At 39.1% G+C, this 12,839-nt stretch overlaps 1 protein-coding gene across 1 annotated transcript in view; it reads left to right on the forward strand.

Moving 5' to 3' along the window:
* The window catches only part of stxbp1b (syntaxin binding protein 1b), a gene marked incomplete at its 5' end in the record, with an annotated part of 29,420 nt that overhangs the window by 12,119 nt on the left and 4,462 nt on the right, over positions 1-12,839 (forward strand). Inside the window, 6 exons of the mRNA XM_034872221.1 lie at positions 2,327-2,392; positions 2,845-2,925; positions 4,846-4,984; positions 5,279-5,388; positions 6,558-6,659; positions 8,280-8,365. Coding sequence (XP_034728112.1) covers positions 2,327-2,392; positions 2,845-2,925; positions 4,846-4,984; positions 5,279-5,388; positions 6,558-6,659; positions 8,280-8,365 — 584 coding nt within the window. The remainder of the gene's footprint in view (positions 1-2,326; positions 2,393-2,844; positions 2,926-4,845; positions 4,985-5,278; positions 5,389-6,557; positions 6,660-8,279; positions 8,366-12,839) is intronic.

The raw sequence follows: 12,839 nt of genomic DNA on the forward strand, positions 1-12,839 counted from the left end.
TGTGATTGTCTGCTTAGAAATTAAGTGTTAACGAGCAGTTGGACAGGTGTACCTAATAAAGTGGCCGGTGAGTGTATGCTGTAATGGGAAAATTACCGATCTGTAGGTTGGAGCCGTGAACCACTTAACAGACGAGATACAGTAAATCTCTGATTTCTAAGACAGAATGAAGGATACAGTCATTTTTGACTATTATTGATGTATTTACGCACTAGACAGATGCACAGGGGCATGGTTGGCTCCCAGAAGTTTGAGGAAGAAGATGAAGTGTTTTGTTTAAGATTAGAATGTTTTCCAAACATGTCATGGTTTCTGCTGGGGCAAATGGGATATGAGGAACTGTCATATGTTACGCAAGGCACAGAACTGTGGATCACTTTGTTACTCTGTTCATTGTGAAGGCTGTTCTTGTCATTTTAATTGTTCTCTCGAGAAAAAAATTAAACCCTTCCCCCGAATACCTAAACCTTTAATCCAGTTTGCAGCCTGTCTTTATTTTGTTTAAACAAGGTCTCTTCTGTCACTGCAATTCCTCCCTTGCTGTATGAGAAACTTTCAGAACAATGCTCAGGTTAATCGGCATTTCTTTAAACCAATTACAATCGTTAAGTGTCTAAATTAATGTTCGTTTTGCTCCATAACTTGTGGATGTGTAAATAAACTGTTAACAAGTTCATCTTAAAAAATTAAAAGGATGTTAAAATTACACATTTATTTCATTTTATTACATGCATTTACTTTGTCATAATTACACGAAAATCATGTGTTAGAGAGGATGTAATTCAAATGTAGATAAAGTGCAATTCCTCAGTCAAATCAAGTGTAAAATATATGACTTTGAAAAAAGCAAACAAGTACAGTAGGGAGAAGTGTTTAAATCCTCATACAAGGAAAAGTATCAATACCACAATGGGAAAACCCTTTGTCACAAGAAAATGTCATTACAAATCTGACCTGTTATAGCAAAATGTACTCAAAGTAAAAAATACTCATTGTGCAGGCACAGTGGTCCCCATCATTGTATATATATAATTATAAAATGATTAATAGCTATAATAATTCATTATTTGTTATCATGTAAGCAGCTTTTGTGGCTGTTTGAGGTAAAACCATTTTAGATACTGTTGTGTTATGGTATGGTATGGCAAAATGGAGGACCCAAATGCAGAGAACAGGGAGGCAGGCAAGGTAAGGTATAATCGGATTTTTTAAACAGTCCAAAAACACAGGGAAAAGGCGACGAATCCAAAACACAAAAAATCCCAAGGCTCAAAAGGAAGCAATCCAAAAACAGGTCCGGGGAAGACAAAAGTCAAAAGACATGAAACAAACACAGGGAATAACTCACAGGGAAGCTGAACATGCAGACTGGAATATGCAGCCTACATAAACAAACTGGAAGAATCTGACAAGGGACAAAGGAAACACAGAGGTTAAGTACAAGAGGTAACAAGGTAATGGGAAACAGGTGACACATCAGGTGAATCATATTAGGGCGGGGCAGGACAATCAGACAAACAAAGTGAAGCTAGATAAGACAAGACAGGAAACTGACTATCAAAAACAGGAAGCAGAACACACAGACACAGGGGAACATAAGACAGCATCTAAAACACCAGACTAGGGAGAAAACCGAGACAAAAACACAGGGAAGGCCAAATGGGAAAATAACCCCAAACAAAAACCCCAAACCACAACACTGTTGGGTACTCCAATCCAAAACAATGTGTCTCATCTTATTTAGGCTTTAGTACGTAACCTTTTGATATTAATGAACGTCCTTTTCCATCAAGCCATTGCCAAATAAGTTGATACAAAGTTAATTAAGACTAATAGCTCCACAAAACTCTCTGTATTTCTCAGTATGGCTATGTTCAGAAAATTGTGTTGTCTGGCGACTTTCACACGCAGAAAATTGAGGGATGATAATTACCTCTTCTGAAGAGTCCATCATGTTTTTAATCCTCCATGTCCTCCTTGGCTACTAGCAACTGTGTGAAGGAGGGGTGGGGTGGTGCGCGATCACGGAATGGTTGTATCATGTGGATGTTCCGACAGTTTTGTTGTCATTACTTAGATTTCCTCATGGAGGCGACAGAAACTACGCACTATAAGTTTAAGAGATCAAATTTGTTGAATGTAACATATTCATCTGTAATGTAAGTAGAAACTGCAACTGTCAGATACATAAAGTGAAGTATATTTAATACTGGAGTGAATGTATTATTGACACATCCCCCTTTAAAGTTATTAGAGTAAAGAGGGCATCTGTGTTATTCATCACTCCCAGCATCACTAAAGTATATCTCTCATCTGGGTCTTTCAGACCACCATGAAGGAACTGTCTCAGATGTTGAAGAAGATGCCTCAGTATCAGAAAGAGCTCAGCAAGGTAGGACCTGAGTGTTACTGTACATCTATACAGTTACAGCATGTGATCTTACTGTGTTTAGTTTACGTGTTTTCATCCAATGCATCATGAGCATTGTCAAGTGGCCAGCCAGTGCAGAGTTAGTGTATCACTCTGAGTTAGAAAGGCCAATTTAATGCTAGTCTCAGATTAATATTTTAGAAACATCTAATACTGTGACACTGTGCAGTTGTACAAAGATATACAGACACCTGTACTATATAGTTGTAATGTTGTAACTTTCTATGACGTGATGAGCACAGAGCACAAAGGTTTAAAAATAAATTATGAATTAATCTGCAGGACCTGGAAGTTGTCAACTTTATTTGACAGATTCCCTAAGGCAAAAAAGGCTTTTGTTTACTATTGTTTGCAGCTGATTGTGTTTTCATGTCAGATTCACTAACACCATCTCTCCTTTCTGACCTATTCAGTATTCGACCCATCTCCACTTGGCAGAAGACTGCATGAACCGCTACCAGGGCACTGTCGACAAACTCTGTCGTGTTGAACAGGTAAATCACACATATGCCACGGTTATATCCGTCTCTAAACTGATTAATAACGTTAAAAGTGAAGAACCCACCTCAATATAGCATTCCAACATAAGCAACTAAGGGGAACTATTACTGTATGTACTGTATGACGGGTCCGGGAAATGTGCTTATTTGCTTTCTTTCCACAATGCTGTGTCAATCTCATGTCTGTGAATTAAGTACACAGCAGGAGTTAGGACATGGTTAGTATTGTTGAGATATTGTTGGATTGTTTGGATTTCAAATTTGAAAGAGTTGAAGAAGGGGCCTGGAGGGAGAGACATGAGGCAAAGGAACTGCGTGTGGTAATGGTGACAGATAAAATGCCTGTATTCTTAAAACAACAGGAAGTTAGTTATCGTAGTTTGGCCCTCCCACCAACACATTCAACAGTTTTTGCTGCAGTGTTTCCTGTGACACACAGCTCATGTGTGATGTTAAGGTACTTTAACCCGTAATTACCAGACCCCCAGTAACAACTTTGTCCAGTGGCCACTTGCGGTATTGCAAGGAAAAATCACCTTGCTGCCCAAAAGTATTTTCCCCATAGGTCATCATTGTAAAAGAGACACCTGTAAAACTGATGCCAGGATACCACTAACTGCATACAAGGTTGATTATGACTCTCTATTCTGAACTTTTAATCCATGGACACTTTATATTTGGAAACCCCCCCCTCTAGCTGTGATTTTAAAACCTGTGACGTCACCACTTTTAAAGTTATGGAGAAACACTACTGTGTATATTCTACAAGTGTATTTAGTTGGCTGCACATCACGGAAGTAAAACCGGAAGCATAGAAACTTTTTTGGCATATGCTCCATGCAACTCCATTGATCTGAATAGACACCATTTTGTGATAGCGTATCCAGACAATGCTATACATCCATGGTCATAACTCTTTCTGCATGTTTCAAACAGAAACTAATGGCTAATTATGTATATTTGTAATGGCACTAACTTCCCAAAATGTAAAGACATACAGACTGAAAAACAGCGGCTCAAGTTGTAGCCTAAAGCACAATGGTGGACATTTATCTACTATGCCAACAATTCTAGAATAGCAACATACAATAAAGTCTGTCCATCCAGACTTAGAGAATACAGATCTCTATTCCTCCGCTAGAGCATTTTGTTACGTTCTTGTATGTTTCTTAACTATGACATTGTAGACATCCTCTAACATTAATTGCTGTTTTCCAACCCCCATACACAAGACCCAAAGGGTACAGGTCAAAATAATGGTTACTTGCAGACCTGTGGAAAACCGTAGTAAATTTAAGTATTGCTAATTTTCTTTACACTTCACAAAAAGGTGAATGAATTAGTCTATGAACATGAATTTTGCTCTGAACTATCGAGATGAATACATGTATATGGTTATAAACAGAGTAAAGAAAAACGTTTTTGTTGAAATTGATGAGCACATGGTTTTATTACATAATGTGTTGTTACAGGTTTAATGTAAAGACTGGAAACAGCTAGCCTGACTCTGTACTCTATGTATTAAAACATCTTAAGCTCACTATTGAACACAGTATCTTCTTTGTGTAAACAAATTGAAATGTAAATCCATCAATTTACAGTTTCAGGGCAATTTACATGCTGGAACCTTTTTGTTGACAAAATATTTTATCCATTCTCCTGCATGTCTGTAAAGTACTCTTTAAGGACTATAAGTGGTCAGATGAATTCAATTTAGACTAGTGTAAAGTAGGAGGATTTGTTGATGGGATGGGGCAGCTTCATGCTGTCCCCACTGGAGGTAACTGCAGTTACAGGCTCCTCTGCAACTTCTTAGCTAGATTTCGACACAGAAACTCAGATCCTCTGTATTGTTAAAATGGAACTTATGCGGATGTCATGGGGAGTTTTGCCCTCTTCTGTGTTGGTTTTAAGGATCTGGCAATGGGCATAGATGCAGAGGGAGAGAAGATTAAGGATCCAATGAGGCTCATTGTCCCAGTTCTACTAGATGCCAACGTCAGTGTGACTGACAAGATCCGCATTATCCTGCTCTACATCTTCCTTAAGAACGGTATGATACGCACTGTCCTGTTCCTGTGGTTTTTCATACCAACTCACTTGGAAGTATGGTATAATTGCATTGTGATGACTAAAGCAGAAACGCAAACTTAGAATCTTTTGATGAAATTGTAAATATGTTTGCATTCATATTGTGTTCTTTTGTTTCTTTGGTTCTAATCCATTACAGTTTTTCTCATGTTTGCATGCAGTATACCATGTTTGTGAATGTGCATGCTCTCATGCATGTGTGTATGGACTGCAAAACTATGTTGCATTTGTTTGTGTGTCTGTCTGTGTGTGTCAGGTGTGACTGAGGAGAACCTGTGTAAGCTCCTTCAGCATGCCAGCATCCCACCAGAGGACAGTGACATAATTTCCAACATGGCCCACATGGGCATTCCCATTGTGTCTGAGGTGAGCTGTCCTGCGCTAAAACTTCAGTGTCTCATCGTTTACCATATTAAGTTCAATCTGTATTATCCCTAGATTATGCACGTCACTTTTCAAAATAACACGTCCATAAAAGATAACACTGGTGTTATACTGGGTTTTTCTCATTGGTCCGTCTCTCCAAACTTTTCAAATGTAATGCTCTAGTGAGTATTCGGAAAAGCAGGGTGTTTGTAGAGTTTAGCCAAAAATAAACTACAGTGTGTATGTAATGTTTAATAGGTAATGAAGTAACATGTCATCTAGTGCAACACTGTTGCTCATTGATGTGTTTATAATTGGTTTTGGACAAAATTAAGCTCTGTAGCATAGAGGAATAGGATATTAGGCTTTGGATACATACACAATACTTGTATACTTGTATTGTGTATCGTGTGAAAAAAAAAATTTGACTTGCAGTTTCTGTCGTTATCTGCTATCTAGTTATCCCATCACTGCCCCCTCTCATGTGCAATTCTTATTTTACCTATTTATTTAAATCTTATGTCCTGAATGTATGTGATTTCTTTTTTTGTTTTTAGTGTTAAAACTGTCTTTCCCTGAACAGAACAGGACCCTAAATTTGGTTGTATGTGACCATTTAAAATGACAATAAAGACTATCTATCTATCTATAACATATCTATAACCCTATCTATATCTATAACCCTAACCCCCATAACTTAGACCCACATGGGTTTTCTGTGGGCCAGCCTGAATGTAGGCTGCCTAGAGCAAACAAAGATGTATTTTTGTGGTGTGATTATGTTTGTTAAGATGGAACACATTTGTAGGTCTCACCAACCTGAACTGGAAACTTACTGTATTACTGTGTTACTATAACTGTAAAAACATGTTTTTTTCAAATGACTGTCCATTTTAACTTACATAGATGCCTTTTACACCTATATTTTTTTTTAACTAACTAAAAAAAGAGCAATATCTCTGGAAAAGAATAGTTATTACCTAAACCCAGGAGCACAGTATCAACTTTTTGTAGGGAAATCTTTGCTTATGGCTGAATGTGAGCATAAATACCTCAATACTGACATTTGGCACTTGCAAATGACAGACTGTTTAACTTACTGTCTCAGTAAGTTGGTCTGCTGGTGTTTGAATTGTGAAAGCCATAAGTGATCAGTTGTTTCTCCACAGGGCACCGTGAAGAAAGCCAAGAAGCCCGATCGTAAAGAGCGAATCAGTGAGCAGACCTACCAGCTCTCTAGGTGGACTCCTCTTGTGAAGGATCTCATTGAGGTACTTCTCATGCTAGTACTGTAGCCTGAAACATTATTTATTAAGTATAAGGTATAGGCAGTTTGTTTAATGTCCCCATGGGGAAATGCAGTATTACTACACAGTACTATTGGGGATAAGTGGTAATTTAAACATCAACCTTTAATAAGGTTATATCAAGTGCTGATACTTGGTTTCTTAAAACAAGTAATACAATTCCTTTGGAGTAATGTGTCAATTAAGACAAACTGTTTTCATGAATATAGCATAATTTTGTGATGTATATACTGTATATCACAAGGTTTTGTGTTTAAACTCATTGATAGACTTGGGCCTCTCTGTGTGGAGATTGCATGTTCTCACTGTGTCAGTAACAACTCTAAAATTGCGTGAATGGTTGTTTGTCTCTCTGCGTCAGCCATAAAATAGTCTGGCAACCTGTCCAGAACCAGTGTACCAGCCTCTCAGCCGATGTTAGCTGCGTCCCTGAAAAGGTTAAAGATAATAGATCAATAGATGGATATTTTTGGCCGTTTGTGTTCAGTAGCAGACTTACTATACTTAAGGTTTAAATGGAAACTTTGTTTTTTCAACCTGGAACCTATTTTCATATGTATTGGTGTCTAAGTGACTGATAGAAACAATAAACTTTGAAATTGGTCCAGTTTTAAAGGTCCCATGTACTTTGGATGCTTTTACATAGATCTTAGTGGGCCCCTTAATACGGTATATGAAGTCTCTTTTTTCCTACATTCAGCCTTGGTGTAGAATTACTGCCTCTAGAGCCAGTCCCACTATCAGCTTTCCTTAGTATGTGCCATTTCTGAGTATGTAGCTTTTGAGGAGGAGAGAGGAGGGGTGCAAGGTGGAGGCTGGGGGTGTGGCCGTGACCAACTGCCACTTTGACTGCTGCTCGTTTGAAAGCCATGATATCTCTCTCTCATGAGTGGCCTAAATTCAAAAAAGCAGGGAAGGAAAGGGAAGAATGACAGCTCAGATGGGCCGATCTGAAATCTTGCCCCTTATGAGGTCATAACCTAATATCTAAGCCTGTCAGTGGCAAAAACAGCACTTTTAGTGGAGGAAATTGATGATGCAGATTTGCCCTATTGGACTACATTGCAGCCTGGTTGGCGGCTGACGGTTACAGCTTTCTTGCTCAATACTGGACCAGTTTCAAAATATGTTGTCCACATTAGTTACTTAGACACTAATGCATGGAAAACTGGGTCCAGGTTGAAAAAAAATAAAAAAAATAACCCTTCTTGTATGTTATATCCGTGTTGTCCTTGTATTTAGGAGTAAATCGCTGAGAAAAAAACAATGGCAGAAAAAGATTAAAGCCATCAGGAGAGCAAAAGCTTATGGGTTGTTGCAATGTTAGTTACAGATACTGGTATTCTCTTTCGGATTGGTCGCGTGGAATGTCCATGTCAATAACATTCCCCATCCTGTAATTTTGGGATGGATAAAACGAGCCCAGAACAATAAGTTAATTTACTGAGAAGCATAGTGAATGTTTCATTTCCCACCTCTCCCAGTAATGTTAATCAGCAGTTAATTAGATAGTATTTTGGGAAGTCTAACAGGGGTGCATCTGTTTTGGGTAGAAAGTGTAGTAACTTAAATGTACTCCCACAGGACGCCATTGAGGACAAACTTGACCCCAAGCAGTACCCGTACATTTCCCAGCGACAAGCATCTGCCAAAGCCAGCGCTCCCTCAAGGTGTGTAGTCTTTTAACTCTACTCTACTTAACTTTGAACTCTAAGAATATTAAATATTTTCAGAAAAACTGGGCTATTAGATTATTTGCGTTGTACTGAGGTCACTTGATTCTTATAAAGGTTGTAGGACCTTAAAGACAGACAAATAACACATCTCACAGCATGGCCGCGGGAACTAGGGGTGCGGAGGCTGCTGCAGCACCCCCTAGCAAAAGAACAAACAACTATAACCATAATTAAAAAAACTAAACAAAAACATTTATTTTTAATAAATTGATTATTAATATAAACCTAATCCCTTTCATTAGAAATTAAATGTAAGACATTTTACAATTTGGTAGGTAAGCAATAAACACATAATTTGATTAGAATAAATCTGCCGATGTGCAGCAGGCCTCTGACAATGATGAGTGAAGAGAGTTGTGGGAACTTACCCGGCGGGCCAACAGTACAGACGTTCGCTAGCCATGGCACAAAAGCGCATTTTGGATTTCTTTATAAATCAACCACAGACTAAAAAGCCTAAAAGATCTGAGTCAGAAAACTCAGCAACTGTAACCGATAGAAGTAGCAGCACTTCTCCACCTCCACACTCCCAGAGCAACCTGTTAGCACCAGACCACCAGACAGCTAATGTTGTTAGCCTAGCAAGCAGCACCAGACCAAGGCAACCACGGAGGGAACTTTAACAACGTCAACTCAGTGCTGCAGCACGGGGTCACACTTTTCCTGGTAGACGTTTTGGAGATGAGGATTTTTTGTGTTATAACTGAAGCACAAGGTAAGAATCCTGGTTTATTATTATGCTACCGCCGTGCAGTAAATTGGCATCAAATGTTTAGTAACAGTTCAACTGAAAGTTTATACAAATTATTGGAGATAATTGTTTTTCTTTTTTACACGCGCGTAAAGCCGTCTTATTGGAAAACCAGAAAGAGGTCGCACCTATATTTAATTATCCTGCCGTATTGTTATAAAATGTTTAGGCCCTGTTAAGAACTCTTGATACATACGGCCCAATATCTTTATGCCTTCAATGTGCTACTGCCGTGCTACAAAAACTTAAGGCTGCATTTCTCAGTTTCAATGTTTGTGTTAAAACTGACTGGCTTGCTTCAATTTGATTTGATCTAACATAACTCAGTGATGTGTTTAGTGGCTCTGTTTTTAACTTGTAGTAGGCCTATTCTGTGCAGTTGTCGCAGCCGTGTGCCCATATCCTGCGTTACCAGGGCCTAGTTGGTTCTGTCTTGTATTATGTGGACTTTATTCTCGTTTTTTGCTTGTGGAGCGTGTAGCCTAGATGTTTTCCAGTTTTATTATCGAAGCCTTAGTGCTGTTTTGACACCACAAAGTGCCTTGTTTTAATAAAGAGATATTTTGTCCACATCTTGACGGTATGGGTAAGAAAGAAATTTATGTGGCTGAATAGCGATATTGGTCTATTATATTATTTTCTGGTGTTCCCGGGTCAGTAGTCTATCGCAGGCCAATTATTGTCTTGGATAGGTTATTTTTAATGAATTGAATCTTTATACAGTTAAATAAATTGTGATGGATGCAGTTAGGTGTGTGGTTGTTGACTTTGGCTGAAAACTTAACTCTGAAAATTTGTCAGCACCCCCAATTCAAAATATGTTACCGCGGCTCTGTCTCATGGATATGTATTGATATCCCACACACAGCAATACCACACGAGCAGTTCTACATATATTGAGTCATCCAGTGCAAAAATAAACATATTGAACCAGTGGCATAGGCAGAAATAGCATTTTGGGCGGGCCAATACAAAAAACACAAACATCTTTCAGCTAGAAGCTATCATCAGTGTTCACCATTTCTTATTAAATAGGAAGGTTACTAGGTCCCAAGAAGCATGTTACCTCTGTGAGGGCCAGCACTCAAACAAACTCCTCTGTCGCTGATGGGCTATGGCTCCTCTAAGGAAATGGCTGCACACGCTGCAGAAAAGCTTGTCCTTATTTAATTCAATTTAATTAATAGTATCAATTTATAACAAGAGTTATCTCGTGACACTGTACAGATAGAGTAGGTCTAGACCACACCCCAGAATTTACAAGGACCCAACAGTTCTAGTAGTTTCCTCCAGAGCAAGCAACAGTGTGACAGTGGAGAGGAAAAACTTCCTTTTAGGCAGAAACCTTGGGCAGACCCAGGCTCTTGGTAGGCGGTGTCTGACGGGCCGGTTCGGGTTAGAATGAAGACTGGCAATAACAGCCACAAAAAAAATAGTAGTTTGTAGTAACTCTCTGTATTTACACTCTGTTCCATCAAAGAAAACTGTCCATACCACTTAAAAGACAAGCTTAACACATCAATTGTACATTGTGTAAAAAGGCAGCTAGCTAACGTTAGCTGCTGAACGCAGACCGGAGAGTCTGCCTGTTGTTACCATAGGAACCACCTATGTTCCAAAGGCTTTCTTATTGTTTGATCCTTATACTATGGTTTAAACAGTTTTGTTTTAATCCAAAGAGAAGACACATTAAACACACACTTTTTTTTTTTACATACGCTTCAATATTTTATTCCGACAAAACTTATTTTGATCAGACTTGGCTGAACAGGCCAGTGAGTAATGTGGATGGGCCAGTGAGGAAACTGTAATTATGGCCGTGGGAACTAGGGGTGCGGAGGGTGGTGCAGCACCCCCTAACAAAAGGAGAAACAACTATAACCATAATTTAAAAAACAAAAACATTTATTTTTAATAAATTGATTTTTAATATAAACCCAATCCCTTTCATTAGAAATTAAATGCAATACATTTTACAATTTGGTAAATAAGAGATAAACACATAATTGGATTAGAATGAAATTACGATTTGGCCAAGAGCGAGGCACGCTGCGTGCCTCTGATGCTGATGAGTGAAGAGAGTTGTGGGAACTTTCCCGGCAGGTCAACAGTAGGCTACAGAAGTTTGCTTCTGCCATGGCACAAAAATGTATTTTGGATTTCTTTATAAATCAACCACCGGCTAAAAAGCCTAGAATCTAGCACCCAACACTGGGTGCTAGATGAGACTTTTGGACACCACACTACTGCACTAATGCAACCTGCACAATTGGTTTATTTACATCTAGCATACATGTTAGCATTTTTGCATATTATTTAAGCAGTTGCACATTTTTGTTTCCCCATCCTGTACATATTCAAAAATTTCTTCTTTTTACTTTATTCATATTATTATTTCGTGTATATTGTATGTATGTATATTTTTTCTAGTATTTAATTTATATTTATATTCTGTGCTTTGTGACTGATTTTGCTGCTGTAACACCGGAATTTCCCATTTTTCTTGGGATCAATAAACCATCAGATATATCCATCTATCTATCTAAAAGATCAAAGGCAGAAAACTCAGCAACTGCAACCGAAAGAAGTAGCTGCAGAACCTCAACTTCACACTCCCAGAGCGCCCTGCTAGCAACAGACCACCAGCCAGCTAATGTTGTTAGCCAAGCTAGCAGCCCCTCTCCACCTCCACACTCCCAGAGCGACCTGCTAGCAACAGACGACCAGGCAGCTAATGTTGTTAGCCAAGCTAGCAGCACCTCTCCACACTCCCAGAGCAACCTGCTAGCAACAGACCACCAGGCAGCTAATGTTGTTAGCCAAGCTGTCAGCACCTCTCCAACTCCACACTCCCAGAGTGAACCGCTAGGAACAGACAACCAGGCAGCTAATATTGTTAGCCAAGCTAGCAGTACATCTCCACCTCCACACTCCCAGAGCGACCTGCTAGCAACAGACGACCAGGGAGCTAATGTTGTTAGCCAAGCTAGCAGATAAAATAAATGTTGATTATAACATAACATGTTATACATATAGACATAACATGTCCCCTAATTGTCAATCTTCACCAAATGTGGTACAGAGGATCGTGGAGTGATGTTACACACTGTTCCCAAATCGTTTGCTGATAACATTTAATTTGACCGATATATGATATGATATGTGTTTTGTAACTTGCTAGTTGAAATTGGTTTGGTCGTCAAATGCGCCTACTTTAACGTAGCAAAATTCTATGTATAACTTTTGTCACAGCCATCTGGAGATGCTACATACAGTAGCAGGCTTTGTGCAGATCTGTCAAACGGCCTAGGACAAGTTTAAAAAAAAAGTTGTTTTGCGCTTAGCGTAGGGTGACCAGACATCCCCGGTTTCTGGGGACAGTCCCCGATTTTGGCGACCTGTCCCCGGCTGGATCTGTCCCCGGAAATATTCCCGGTTTTCACTGTGACTGACAGACCCAAAATTGCAATGAAAGAAAGAAAATACTGACAAAAGTCGCAGTTTTTTTCTGAAGAACTTGAAGTTTAAGTACATGTGTATTGCAAACAGACCTGAGTACTACACAGATAAGAACATGTGCCCGGCCACTTTATTAGGTACCCCATGCTAGTAACGGGTTGGACCCCCTTTTGCCTTCAGAACTGCCTCAATTCTTCG

This window comes from Etheostoma cragini, chromosome 5 (assembly GCF_013103735.1).
Source record: "Etheostoma cragini isolate CJK2018 chromosome 5, CSU_Ecrag_1.0, whole genome shotgun sequence".
NCBI classification, from domain to species: domain Eukaryota; kingdom Metazoa; phylum Chordata; class Actinopteri; order Perciformes; family Percidae; genus Etheostoma; species Etheostoma cragini.